Here is a 15,168-nt window from a genome sequence, read left to right as displayed (position 1 = left end):
TGTGAATGGATAATACAGTTTGTTGAAATAATTATGGTTTGATATGTTATGAGTGATCCTAAACTGTTTTTTCCCACCAGTGGATAAATTGACTAAAGCAAGTGGTAAATAGTAGAAAAAATGCTGGACCAAATACGTCGATCAGCCTGGTGCCAATGTTTCCCAAAAAATGAAAACCTTTTGTGATGGATAAATTGATAGCTTGCGACGGCATAGAGCTCACTAAATCAATCTCTGCAGAAAGTAGGGGAGGTCGATGAATCACTGCAGTTTCTTTTGTAAAAGCAATAAAGGGAAAATAAAAAAAATAGTTTAAGTGAGAGAAGAAAGCTTTTCAAAACTTTTTAAAAAATATCCATCAAATTACCGCACCTATGTGGCACAAGTTACTCAACATGTTGAAAAAACGTAGGGAAAGAAAATAGTTTTCTCACATGAATCCTTTACCACTAACACTACACATTAAGGCAATTGGAAGGTTATGCCTGTTTCAGTGGTGGCTGGTGATCCCTAAAAAGGGGTGGGGCATGATACTTGCCAGGGGTTCACCTCATTGTTTTCAAAGTTTGCCTTGTGTGCCATCACAACTAAATGTACCCATATACTCGCACTCACTGTTTCTCATCTGCAAATATACTTGCACACATTCACAGTTTCACAATCACTGACCCTCACTCACCGTCACCAGTGTGCAGGGGTTAGGATTTGAACTCTGGGGAACAAGTATTCTGCTTTAATAGTGCACTAGGTGCCCTGATGCAACAGCGCCTGATGCATCATTGATAGAGCCACCTTTGATTCACTCCCTCCCACAATCTCCCCAGCACATATTCATTCGAAATTACACTTCTTTACTCACTCCCTCGCTTTACCTTATTCATACTCACTCTCACTCATCGATTTTCACTTTTTCATTTACATTGACACTCAAACACTAAACTAACACACACTCTCATTCAATCTCATTCTCCCTCAAGCACTCACAATCCCACCTTCACTCACAAGCATACAGAGATACAAAACGTATTCTGTTTTACTTACCTTTCATCTTTTTATTGCAACACAGAGAGTCCATGCTAGCTGCAGAGCAGGAATCAGGTGCTGGATACCGGAACTAGTAAGCCATGATTCAAAACGAGGAGCCAGACAGAGCAGCATGGCTTGGTTTCAGACTCACTTCAAGCCCTCTCCCAGCTCCTTGATAAGACTGCCCCATCAGAAGCTGTGAAGACATCTGGGGTTCCTGCCCCTGTTGTTTTGTGTGGCTCCTCATCAGTCTCAGGGATGCGATGATGTTTGCCTAGACAGCAACTTGTTAGGAAATATACTGCGCTGCTGGAGGCAATGAGTGGCAGTATACCTGCTTAAAAATGGATTGTGCTTTTGTGAGGGGATCATATTTAAGCCATGCCCCTCAAGCATTGCACAGACCAGGCATCCAACTACAGAGTGATGCATTTTTAAACAACACGCTGTAGCTGAATCATTACTCAGCCATCTCCTCGTCCCCTTGTCTCAGGAGCCTGGTGGAGAGGCCGAAAGGGCTGACCGGCGCACTTTAGAGTTCATGTGAACAAGAAAGTAGTGTTTGCACGAACACTGCTAAACTACATTATGACAAGTGTGATCATGTAACTTACCAGTGGCTTCTGGGACTCACTGATGGCAGGGCTATGCCCTGGAGCCACTGAAGAGGAACTGCTTCTTTTTGGTAAAATGGTTGCATAGCTCTATTCTGAGCCTGTGTGCAGGTACAGATCCGTTCAAGATATGCAACATATGTGGGCCACAAACCAGAGGCCAGCTAATTTTCTTAAAGTAAGCACACTGCCTTCAATACACACATTAACTATGGAGACTTTGAAATTTTCTGATTTAGGTCCCAAGCTCCCTGTAGCACAGCTTGGAAATAAACTGAGACAACCACAGTTCCCAAATTAGCACATTTTCAAACTTAGTACACGTTCATATAACAGTTTACTTTCTTCAAATTTGGTGCACAGTTCAGCGCCTTGACTCTTTGTTCTTGATGAGACCTGTGGTCTTTGTGCACACCTCTTGCATTACTTCACTGTGGATGGATGATCTAACACGGCAGAGTGGGGACAAAAGGCTGTACTGAAGTGGTAATCAACAAAATCAGACCAACAGAATAGTAAGATCACTACCGAGACAGAACTCGGTAAATAAAAAAGGACACTTTAAAATGCATCCCATACAAAGTTAAAAATTAAGTGAGACTTTGCAAAATAGGCCAGTACTGGTGACTGTGTAACTTGGGTTTTACTTCCAGCACGTCGTTCCTCATTCAGCAAAACAATAGGGAGCCACAAGTAGTCATGGAGGCATCAGAAATCTGCATTGTAGTATAAAAACATATAACTGCAGGCCTGTAATGTATTAACATTCTGTTCCCTTTGAGCAATTAAAAATCACTTACTGGTTTGTAAGTTGTTCTGGACCCACAAACAGGTTAACACGAGATAGACCAGTACGAGTTCCAAGAAAGGCAACTTCCACCCCCTTGTCCGAATTTCTGAAAGGGAGCAGAACACAGTAGAGGATAATATTTTCAGACAGAACGTGTAATCATTTATTCTAGTCATAGAACGTGCAACAGTATGTAGCATTTGCAAATGTACATAAACTGCATAAACTGAAATTTACTGTGCAGTTGTGGAATCCACAAGTCACCATGGACATAGACGTTCATTGCCTGATTCAAAGAAATATATATAGGCTTAAGAAGATTTTTGCAAATTCATAATTGTCGTTTTTGTTCTCATCAGAGGATTTACTCACCGGGGGTTTCTCAGTGAGTACATTTCCTACTGTGGGAGATGTGTAGGAGTTCTGGGGCACCTCCCCAAATTTACAGATTTGCGGGAATGTCCACATTTCTCCCTAACCACTAATCACTTTGCAAACAGGCTCTTTACTCCTAACAAGACCAGAAGTGATTCCACTTGCCAGGCAGGAAGTAAAAATAAATATCCCCGAAATATCTGAAGTATAAGGAAGGTGTTTCTTCATGCATAAAAATATAGCCCCCATTGAGAGGAAAGAAGAAAAAGCCTGCAAGCATGCTTACACTTGCCTTTTTCTTCTTATGCGGAAATGTATGCATGTATATTTTCCATTGTGGAAATAGAATTCTCAAAATGTTTATAGGATTATGCGTGGAAAGCTTTAATTGGTACACGTTTCCACGTGTAATCTGGAAAAAGTTTTGAGAATCACCAGAAGACACCGATCTGAAGCACAGGAGAGGGAGTAAACCTGGGGGTGCAGCTTTATGACACTAGGAACTGGACTTTGCACTTCAAAGTTCTAATCAATCACATGAATCAGTCAGATCAATGTTTCTCATTCCTGACAGCAATTTACAAATCACATTTTAGGAACAAATATGATGCACTACACCATTATGAATTTTTACATTATCTTTGCATCTTATTACAAAGTCTGCATGAGTTTTCCAAGGCCTAACACATCTCTTAGAAAGGCAATTTATTTTTTGTTTTTTTGATGACGAGATCCCTCACAGACGTTATGCATAATCTAGGGCTCTGGGATGGATGGAGAGAACTACATCCGGGAACTAGGGAATACACCTGTCGTTCTAAGATGCACAATACATATAGTCGGTTGGAATGTTTCCTTTTGGGTGGACTGACTTGTTCGCATGTAATGGATGTCAAGCATTTGGGGAGGTTTTTGTCTGATCATGCACCAGTGCTGATGCCTGCGTTGATTTTGATGGATGCCTTCTATCGTGATAAAATGTTGGTGGCCCTTAAGGACTATTTGGATTTGAATTGGGGTACTACTAACTCAAGGGGCACGGAATAGAAAGCCATAAAGGAAGTGGTAAGGGGAGTTATGTATCAGCACTTCATGTGGGGTGCGCAAACAAATGGAACAGGAACTTACAGACTGAGAGAGTGCACTGGAGGTATTACAACACCAGACACCCATAACTCAAGAGGTTGAGCAAGAGCAGCTTTGGCTGTTTAAGAAGGTCAGTAGTTGCTGGGACATACTGGATAAGGTCACCCTTAGATCGTATAGACAGCGACTCCATAGGGAGAGAGATGAGTCTGGTAAATTGCTGACATGGTTCCTCAAGGGAGAGGCTGAGTCTCCTCCCATACTGCTAATTAAGAACACGGAGACGGTACAGGTCACCAATCACAGAGATATCTTTCAGGTATTAGTGGAACATTTGAAGATTGTGTCTAGGGCTGGTCCTCCCATCCCGGATGGTAGCTTAGGAGAATTTCTGAAGCGGATGAGACTCCTGCAGCTGGAGCCGGACTGTATGGAAAGTCTAGAGGCTGAGATAACAGTTGAGGGAGTGGGTTCAGCACTGGATGCGTTGTTGAAATTGAAGTCACCTGATGGGTTTGTTTTCCTGATTGAGTTGTACCAAATGTTTTCTCTCCTACTGAGAGAGGTTTTTGGTGGTGTTTGAGGAAGCCCAGGACCAGGGTATTCTTCCTGAGACCAGGTGTTAGGGCGTCGTCTGTCTAATGCTTAAATCAGGGAGGGATTCTGATTACCCTTCCTCGTATCGCACGCTAACTATGGTCAATATGGATGTCAAGATTCTGTGTAAAATCTTGGCTACTCGACTGCGTGGAGTGATCCAGGGTTTGGTGCACGAGGATCAATGTGGAGTTATACCTGGTCGTAGTATGACTTACAACTTATGCTGTTTGGCACACGTTCCACATCAAAATTCGGGGGCGGTAGATAAATTGGTTTTAGTATCACTGGATCTAGAGAAGGCTTTTGATACTGTGGAGTGGGACTTCCTACCGGCAGTCCTGCAGGAAATGTGATTTGGCCCTCATTTTTGTGCTTGGGTTCGTCTGTTGTACACTGCTCCCACTGCGCGTGTTCGGGTGAGCGGAGAGCTATCGGACTCCTGGGCGATTGGTAGGGGGTCCAGACAGGGATGCCCATTGTCACCAATCCTCTTTGCTTTAGCGGTGGAACTTCTGGCGGTCTGGCTGCGTGAGGAATTGGAGCCCTGGGGTGTGCAGATGGGACAGGTTACTCATATTGTCTCCCTATGTGATGACGATGCGTTGATATTCCTTCGAGAGCCACACTTGTCAGTCCCCCTGTTGTTGCAGTTGTTGGAAGAATTGGGGGCTGTATCTGGTCTACGGGTGAATAGGAAAAAATCGCTCCTGTTTCCTCTAGGATCACTGTATGATGCCCTGCCAGAAGACTTGCCAGGTGTGGGGCTCAGATGGGGATTCAAAAGTTTTTGATATTTGGGCATATGGGTCACACATAGCATGACGGCACATATGACGCATAATGTGCCATGGGTGGTGAAGGGTTTGGAGCGCTCTGTCTTGTTCTTGAATAGGCTTCCGCTATCCATGATGGGGAGGGCAGCTTTGGCCAAGATGGTGTTCTTGCCCCAGTGTCTTTATCTTGTCCAGAATTCTTTGTTTCCATTTGCAGCTTGGCTTTTCAATCACCTAGACAGCTTATTGATTTCCTTAGTTAGACGGCTGGCCATCATAGCAGGGTGGAGCTGTCTACGTTACAAAGAGACATGGAAGATTGTGGCTTGGCACTCCCTAATATTAGACTCTCTTATTATGCAGCTCATTTACAACATGCTGCTAAGTGGATGACGCAGTCTGACAATTGGGAGAAGAGACTATTTGCTGGCTAAGTGGATGACGCAGTCTGACAACTGGGAGAAAAGACTATTTACTGGCATGTTGGGAGATGAGGCATTGGTGCATGCATTAATGACGGGCGGTAGGTCGAAGACTCCTGTCCCTTATTTGGTTAAGACTACAGCAGGGGTCTGGGAGCAGGCGGTTAAGAAAATACTTTGACGTGCCACCTTTGATAGGGAACTAAAGATTTGTAGTTCAGCCCCCTTTCGGGATATGGATACTTTAAAGTCAATGGAAGCTTGGAGAATAGGTGGCTGCTTGGTGGCAGGGGACTTATAGCCTAATGGGGAGTTTATCACATTTCAGGAGGCGCAAGATATGTTCGGATTGAATGCTGGACAGTTCTTGCAGTATGCCAAGATCGAGAGTGTGGCTTGAGAGGTCTGGTGGGGATTCCCAGTGGCCCCTCCCAGCATCAAGGGTGTTGAACTGGTTAATAAATTGGGGAGAGAATACCCATTTGGTTACCCTGTTTTATAGAGTGCTGCGTGGGAACCGTGCGGGGGTGGAGTGTGCAGGATGTAGGGCTTGGGATCGAGAACTGGAAGACCTGCTAGAAGATGCGGACTCGAATATGGCACTGTCTCTGATATGCACGGTTTCTTGTAACCACAGATTTAAGCTGTTGCACTTTAATTTTGTTCAACGATTATATATTACGCCTGCTCAATTCAACAAGATGGACCCGACAAGGGAGGCTAGGTGTACTCGATGTGGGGAGGCAGGTGCTTATTTTCCCCACTTAGCCTGGTCCTGCAGGGAGGTGCAGCAATGTTGGTGGGTAGTGGGTCAGAAAATAGATGGGGTCACCGGTCTGGGGCTCGAAGCAGCGCCATTGACTTGCCTCCAGGGTATATTATGGAGACCATGGGGTAGGCGCACCCCATGCAGATTTGCACAGCTTGCGCTGGTGCTGGCTGAGCGCAGAGTGGTTATAGGCTGGCTGAGCACACAGAGCCCATCCTTCTCTTGATGGACCCATGATGTTTTGGAATGGGGGGCTGCCGAATAGCAAAACATGAAACTGACACATAGGGAGGAAGGAGCTCTGACTGACGTATTGGCTTGGAGTACATTATTAGAACGTTTCACTGGGTACAGTAATTGAAGCACTGTTGATGATTGTTGACTGTGGAATGTTATGCTATACATACAAGTGACAACAAACTGTGGTAATATGGTAACACTGATAAATATAGTATATGAATGACTTGGTTACATGTGAGCTCCTTGGAAGGGGAGGTGAGGGTAGCTATTGATAGCTATTGTTGATCTGATTGGATATGTTCCATGTTTCTTTATGTGCGTGTCATCATCCTCTGTTCAGGAGAGCAATGGACATTGTGATATCTCACATTGAATTGCACTGCTTGTTTTTGTCTTTGTTTTTAAGTTGTTCTATTATAAACACAATAAAATAGAGGTATAAAAAAAAAGAAAGGCAATTTTTAGAGCTGTCAGCTTTAGGGTGGTCTTTTTCCAAACTTTTTGCCTCTCCTCCATTTCATTGAATTTATTTTGTTGGCCTTATGACTTTGGGTACCTTACCACTGCTAACCAGTGCAACATTACTTGCGCTCCTTCCCCTAAAATATGATCAAATTACATTATACCTAATTGGCATACTTAATATAGTTATAGGTCCCTTTTAGTATCGTATACCATATACCCAGGACCTGTAAATTAAATGCTACCAGTGGGCCAGCAACAACTATTGTGCCACCCACTCAGGTAGCACTGTAAAACATGTCAAAGGGCTGTCATTGCAGCCTGAATGCAGTTTTAAACTGCATGTCAACTTGACATTTAAAACCCCCTACCAAGCTTCAGACTCCTCCTTTATTGCATATGTCACCCCTAATGAAGTCTCTAAATAGCCCAAAGGGTAGAGTGCCGTGTAATTAAAAGGCTTAACATGCACTCTTATGTTGTACATGTCCTGGTAGTTAAAAACTTCAACATACATTTTTCACTACAGTGAGGCCTACCCCTCCCATATGATAACACTAGGGGCTCCTTATTCCATTTAATAAGCTGTATTTCCCAATTGGAAGCTGGTGGCTATGTCATGTTGGTGTCTATAAAACTGTAATAATAAACCTTCTTTAATGGCAAAGTCAGATTTTTTATTACAATTTTGACAACACCACTTTTAGAAAGTTGGCATTTTTACTGACCTTAAATCTTTTGTGCCCCTTGTATCCTGTCTTGGGTTACATAACTGGGTGTAGCTGACAATTAGACATTTTGAATTCCTTCCAGATAGTAACACAACAGAGGGATTAGGTGAGCCTGACTGGGCCATTGATTGAAATTGGGTCTCTAGTTGGCAGAGGTATGCACTCTATTTAAGTAGGAACCACAATCCTAGTCAGGTTAGGTCGGATACACACCCTAATTTAACCTGTGCACATCTCACCCTCTTGAAACTTGGTACTGAGTGCGTGTAGGAGGCTGGACTGGCTTGTAGTGAGTACCAAGGGGTACTTGCACCTTGCACCAGGCCCAGTTATCCCTTATTAGTGTATAGGGTGTCTAGCAGCTTAGGCTGATAGATAATGGTAGCTTAGCAAAGCAGCTCAGGCTGAACTAGGAGACGTGTGAAGCTACTACAGTACCACTTAGTGTCATATGCACAATATCATAAGAAAACACAATACACAGTTATACTAAAAATAAAGGTACTTTATTTTTATGACAATATGCCAAAGTATCTTAGAGTGTACCCTCAGTGAGAGGATAGGAAATATACACAAGATATATATACACAATAGCAAAAATATGCAGTATAGTCTTAGAAAACAGTGCAAACAATGTATAGTTACAATAGGATGCAATGGGGAAACATAGGGATAGGGGCAACACAAACCATATACTCCAAAAGTGGAATGCGAACCACGAATGGACCCCAAACCTATGTGACCTTGTAGAGGGTCGCTGGGACTATTAGAAAATAGTGAGAGTTAGAAAAATAACCCTCCCCAAGACCCTGAAAAGTGAGTGCAAAGTGCACTAAAGTTCCCCTAAGGACAAAATAGTCGTGTTAGAGGGAGAATGCAAGGAAAACACAAATCAGCAATGCAACAACGATGGATTCCTGTCTGAAGGTACCTGTGGAACAAGGGGACCAAGTCCAAAAGTCACAAGCAGCTCGGAGATGGGCAGATGCCCAAGAAATGCCAGCGGTTGGTGCAAAGAAGCTCTTACTAGGCTGAAGAACTGTGAATACTGCAGGAACGACAAGGGCTAGAGACTTCCCCTTTAGAGGATGGATCCCCCACGCCTTGGAGAGTCGTGCAGAAGTGTTTTCCCGCCGGATGGACGCCAACAAGCCTTGCTACACGCAAATCGTGCGTTTGGCGTTTTTGGACGCTGCTGGGGCCCAGGAGGGACCAGGAGGTCGCAAATTGGACCTGCAGAGAGAGGGGACGTCGAGCAAGACAAAGAGCCCTCACTGAAGCAGGTAGCACCCGGAGAAGTGCCAGAAACAGGCACTACGAGGATGCGTGAAACGGTGCTCGCCGAAGTTGCACAAAGGAGTCCCACGTCGCCGGAGACCAACTTAGAAAGTCGTGCAATGCAGGTTAGAGTGCCGTGGACCTAGGCTTGGCTGTGCACGAAGGATTTCCGCCGGAAGTGCACAGGGGGCGGAGTAGCTTGCAAAGTCGCGGTTCCCAGCAATGCAGCCCAGCGAGGTGAGGCAAGGACTTACCTCCACCAAACTTGGGCTGAAGAGTCACTGGACTGTGGGGGTCACTTGGACTGTGTCGCTGGATTCGAGGGACCTCACTCGTCGTGCTGAGAGGAGACCCAAGGGACCGGAAATGCAGCTTTTTGGTGCCTGCGGTTGCAGGGGGAAGATTCCGTCGACCCACGGGAGATTTCTTCGGAGCTTCTGGTGCAGAGAGGAGGCAGACTACCCCCACAGCATGCACAAGCAGGAAAACAGTCGAGAAGGCGGCAGGATCAGCGTTACAGAGTTGCAGTAGTCGTCTTTGCTACTATGTTGCAGGTTTGCAGGCTTCCAGCGCGGTCAGCGGTCGATTCCTTATCAGAAGGTGAAGAGGGAGATGCAGAGGAACTCGGCTGAGCTCATGCATTCGTTATCTAAAATTTCCCCAGAGACAGAGACCCTAAATAGCCAGAAAAGAGGGTTTGGCTACCTAGGAGAGAGGAAAGGCTACTAACACCTGAAGGAGCCTATCAGCAGGAGTCTCTGACGTCACCTGGTGGCACTGGCCACTCAGAGCAGTCCAGTGTGCCAGCAGCACCTCTGTTTCCAAGATGGCAGAGGTCTGGAGCACACTGGAGGAGCTCTGGACACCTCCCAGGGGAGGTGCAGGTCAGGGGAGTGGTCACTCCCCTTTCCTTTGTCCAGTTTCGCGCCAGAGCAGGGGCTAAGGGGTCCCTGAACCGGTGTAGACTGGCTTATGCAGAATTGGGCACATCTGTGCCCAACAAAGCATTTCCAGAGGCTGGGGGAGGCTACTCCTCCCCTGCCTTCACACCATTTTCCAAAGGGAGAGGGTGTCACACCCTCTCTCAGAGGAAGTTCTTTGTTCTGCCATCCTGGGCCAGGCCTGGCTGGACCCCAGGAGGGCAGCTGCCTGTCTGAGGGGTTGGCAGCAGCAGCAGCTGCAGTGAAACCCCAGGAAGGGCAGTCTGGCAGTACCAGGGTCTGTGCTACAGACCACTGGGATCATGGAATTGTACCAACAATGCCAGGATGGCATAGAGGGGGCAATTCCATGATCATAGACATGTTACATGGCCATATTCGGAGTTACCATGGTGAAGCTACATATAGGTAGTGACCTATATGTAGTGCACGCGTGTAATGGTGTCCCCGCACTCACAAAGTTCAGTGAATTGGCTCTGAACAATGTGGGGGCACCTTGGCTAGTGCCAGGGTGCCCTCACACTAAGTAACTTTGCACTTAACCTTTACCAGGTAAAGGTTAGACATATAGGTGACTTATAAGTTACTTAAGTGCAGTGTAAAATGGCTGTGAAATAACGTGGACGTTATTTCACTCAGGCTGCAGTGGCAGGCCTGTGTAAGAATTGTCAGAGCTCCCTATGGGTGGCAAAAGAAATGCTGCAGCCCATAGGGATCTCCTGGAACCCCAATACCCTGGGTACCTCAGTACCATATACTAGGGAATTATAAGGGTGTTCCAGTAAGCCAATGTAAATTGGTAAAAATGGTCACTAGCCTGTTAGTGACAATTTGAAAGTAATGAGAGAGCATAACCACTGAGGTTCTGGTTAGCAGAGCCTCAGTGAGACAGTTAGGCACCACACAGGGAACATATACATGCACACCTATGAGCACTGGGGCCCTGTGTGACAGGGTCCCAGTGACACATACATATAGGCCACAAACCTATGAGCACTGGGGTCCTGACTAGCAGGATCCCAGTGACACATAACAACCATACTGAAAACATGGTGTTTTCACTATGAGCACTGAGGCCTGGCTATCAGGATCCCAGTGAGACAGTGAAAACAGTGACAAACACCCTGACATACACTCACAAACAGGCCAAAAGTGGGGGTAACAAGGCTAGAAAGAGGCTACCTTCTCACACAACCCCCCCCCAAACGAAGGACAATAAGGCTAACCTTGGCCAGTTGAGACTTTATTGTCTAAGTGGTGATAAGTAGAGAGTAGCTCTGCAATAGACTGGTTACTCCCTTTATCATCCACTATATGGTTACTTCCCTGTGGGGATGTAAACCACCCTGTTTGAAGTTTTTTAGCTAAGCAACAATGTGAAGATGTATTTTCAGAGTTTCTATCAGTAAGTTTTAGTTTAGAGCAGTGGGAATTGTCCACTGAACCTATTTGTAGTGATGGAAATGCCAGACAGGGATGCTGTCTCAGAAAAGCCATAGCTGGGCAAAAACTTTGTCCATCTGGCTGGAAGAGAGAACAGGGATGCTGTTTCTCTTGAGTTGGAGCAGGGCAGGGATGCTGTCCTATGAGCTCCACACTAGGGCAGGGATGCTGTCCTAAGTGTTGTGAGGTAGTGCAGGGTTTCTGCACTAAAGTTTCTCTGGGAGGGTTGGAGGGATGCTCCATGTTAACTAAAATGGTGCTGTTTTTCTCACCAATGTTAGTTATCCCACAGAGAGGTACTTCCACCTCAGGGAGTCTAGCTTTGCCAGCTGATGATTCCCTTGGAACAGGTGCCACCCCAGGAGAGGTTTCTCCCACCACAGGAATAGTATCCTGAATGGTAGGGTGGTTAGGGGATACTGTGATACCCTTTTTACCTGTTGATGGAGAGGGATCCTGAGTTTTCAGGCCTTCTCTCCTTTGCTTTTTCATTTCACTTGAAATGAGAGGGAACAATTCCTCAGGGATGCCCAGCATGGCTGCATGGGCATAAAACTCTACATCAGCCCAACCTGAGGCCTCTAGGTCATTACCTAAGAGACAGTCTACAGGTAAGCTAGGTGATACCACCACCTGCTTAGGGCCAGTAACTCCACCCCAACTAAACTGAATTATAGCTAAGGGAAGAAACTTAGTGGAGTTATGGACATCAATAATCTTATATTGTTGTCCAATGATGTGTTGTTCAGGAGGCACTAGGTTTTCAGTCACCAAAGTGAAACTGGCACCTGTGTCCCTGTAGGCCAAGGCCTCAACACCATTTATTGAAACTGTCTGCCTGTACTTATCCATTGTAAGGGGACAAGCAGCCAGTGTGGCAAGGCCAATGCCACTAGGTGTGACAGAAACTGTCTTGGGACTGATTACATCAGTTTCCACTATGGACCCATAAGTGAACCCAACTACACCCTTTGCTTGACTGTTGCCAGCAGTCCCACCACTAGTACCACTACTGCTAGGGGCACTAGAGCTTGATGTATTAGTGGTGGTAGGCTCAGGGGGTTTACCTGGACAGGACTTATCCCCTGGCCTATGGCCTCTATTTTTACACACAAAGCACCAAGGCTTTTTAATGTGTGCAGGTTGGGAAGAAGAGGAAGAATTTGTTTTATCCCCACCCTCTGAAGAGTGTTTAAGATTTGAAGTGGGATCTTTGGTTTTACCCTTATCCCCATGCTTATCTTGAGATTTTTCACCATCTTTCTTCTTATTGCCATCTTTGTCACCCCCTGTATGAACTTTTCTGTTCACCCTTGTTCTGACCCATTTGTCTGCCTTCTTTCCCAATTCTTGGGGAGAGGTCAGATCAGAGTCTACCAGGTACTGGTGCAACAAATCAGACACACAATTATTAAGTATATGCTCTCTCAGGATTGTGTTATACAGGCTTTCATAATCAGTAACTTTACTGCCATGTAACCACCCCTCCAAGGCCTTCACTGAATGGTCAATGAAATCAACCCAGTCTTGTGAAGACTCCTTTTTGGTCTCTCTGAACTTTATCCTGTACTGTTCAGTGGTTAAGCCATAACCATCCAGGAGTGCATTCTTAAGAACTGTAAAATTATTGGCATCACTTTCTTTCACAGTAAGGAGTCTATCCCTACCCTTTCCACTAAATGATAGCCATAGGATAGCAGCCCACTGCTTTTGAGGGACATCCTGTACAGCACAGGCCCTCTCAAGTGCAGCAAACCACTTGTTAATGTCATCCCCCTCCTTATAAGGGGGAACTATCTTGTGCAGATTCCTGGAATCATGCTCTTTTGCAGGATGACTATGGGGAATACTGCTGCTGCCACCATGGGTATCTAAACCCAACTTCTGTCTTTCCTTCTCTAATTCTAAAGACTGTCTATCCAAATCCAGCTGTTGCTTCTTGAGCTTCAGTCTGGTTTGTTCCACTCTCAATCTATTGAGCTCCCTTTCTAACAATCTGTCATCAGGGTGGGTGGGAGGGACATTTCTAGATACAGAGGTATGATGGGAATGAACAGAAGGAGACCTGTCCCTTACAGAGGGCACCCTAACAGCTTGGCTACCAGCATAATGTGAGATCACATCATCAGTATGGTGTGATTCAACCTCTGTACCAACTATGCTAGACTGTCTAGTAATGGGCAGGCTGAGAAGTTTCTTTCCTGAACCTTTTCCTGGGGGAGTCCCTGGATCAGATTGAGAACCATTAGCTACTTTTTCTACAGATTGGGCACTTATGGCCTTATCCTGTACTCTAAGCATATTAATTAACAGTTCTAAGGAAGGATTCTTCCCTACACTCAAACCTCTCTCTATGCAGAGACTCCTTGCTCCTTTCCAGCTAAGGTGATCATATGCAAGTTTGGACAGTTCAACATTTTTTCCTGTGCCAGACATTTTTTAGAGAGAGTTAAAGTGATAGACAAAGAGAAAAAAGTTTTCAGAACTTTTTGTAAAGACAGAAAAAAAACTTTTTAAACTTTTAAGAACTTTTTGAAAGTTTAGTAGTACTTTTCAGCACTTAGAAAAGAGTGAAAAGAGGAAATGCAAAACTTTTTGGCTATGTGTATATACACTGACCTTGTTTTGTATATTTTTCTCTTATGAAAAGTACAATGACAAGAGTGGTAAGTAGTCTCAAGCACTTATCCCACCACTGCACAACCAATGTAGGAGGCTGGACTGGCTTGTAGTGAGTACCAAGGGGTACTTGCACCTTGCACCAGGCCCAGTTATCCCTTATTAGTGTATAGGGTGTCTAGCAGCTTAGGCTGATAGATAATGGTAGCTTAGCAAAGCAGCTCAGGCTGAACTAGGAGACGTGTGAAGCTACTACAGTACCACTTAGTGTCATATGCACAATATCATAAGAAAACACAATACACAGTTATACTAAAAATAAAGGTACTTTATTTTTATGACAATATGCCAAAGTATCTTAGAGTGTACCCTCAGTGAGAGGATAGGAAATATACACAAGATATATATACACAATAGCAAAAATATGCAGTATAGTCTTAGAAAACAGTGCAAACAATGTATAGTTACAATAGGATGCAATGGGGAAACATAGGGATAGGGGCAACACAAACCATATACTCCAAAAGTGGAATGCGAACCACGAATGGACCCCAAACCTATGTGACCTTGTAGAGGGTCGCTGGGACTATTAGAAAATAGTGAGAGTTAGAAAAATAACCCTCCCCAAGACCCTGAAAAGTGAGTGCAAAGTGCACTAAAGTTCCCCTAAGGACAAAATAGTCGTGTTAGAGGGAGAATGCAAGGAAAACACAAATCAGCAATGCAACAACGATGGATTCCTGTCTGAAGGTACCTGTGGAACAAGGGGACCAAGTCCAAAAGTCACAAGCAGCTCGGAGATGGGCAGATGCCCAAGAAATGCCAGCGGTTGGTGCAAAGAAGCTCTTACTAGGCTGAAGAACTGTGAATACTGCAGGAACGACAAGGGCTAGAGACTTCCCCTTTAGAGGATGGATCCCCCACGCCTTGGAGAGTCGTGCAGAAGTGTTTTCCCGCCGGATGGACGCCAACAAGCCTTGCTACACGCAAATCGTGCGT

The 15,168-nt window shown here is 45.1% G+C and overlaps 1 protein-coding gene across 2 annotated transcripts in view; it reads right to left on the bottom strand.

Moving 5' to 3' along the window:
- Positions 1-15,168, bottom strand: part of CACNA2D3 (calcium voltage-gated channel auxiliary subunit alpha2delta 3) — a 2,455,990-nt gene that overhangs the window by 615,738 nt on the left and 1,825,084 nt on the right. For both annotated transcript variants that reach the window (XM_069206447.1, XM_069206449.1), the window contains exon 25: positions 2,441-2,536. In XM_069206447.1, the coding sequence (XP_069062548.1) occupies positions 2,441-2,536 (96 nt within the window). The remainder of the gene's footprint in view (positions 1-2,440; positions 2,537-15,168) is intronic.

Source organism: Pleurodeles waltl, chromosome 9 (genome assembly GCF_031143425.1).
Source record: "Pleurodeles waltl isolate 20211129_DDA chromosome 9, aPleWal1.hap1.20221129, whole genome shotgun sequence".
NCBI classification, from domain to species: domain Eukaryota; kingdom Metazoa; phylum Chordata; class Amphibia; order Caudata; family Salamandridae; genus Pleurodeles; species Pleurodeles waltl.
The sequence above is the reverse complement of the archived record's forward strand: the minus strand, read 5'-3'. Positions and strand labels throughout refer to the sequence as shown.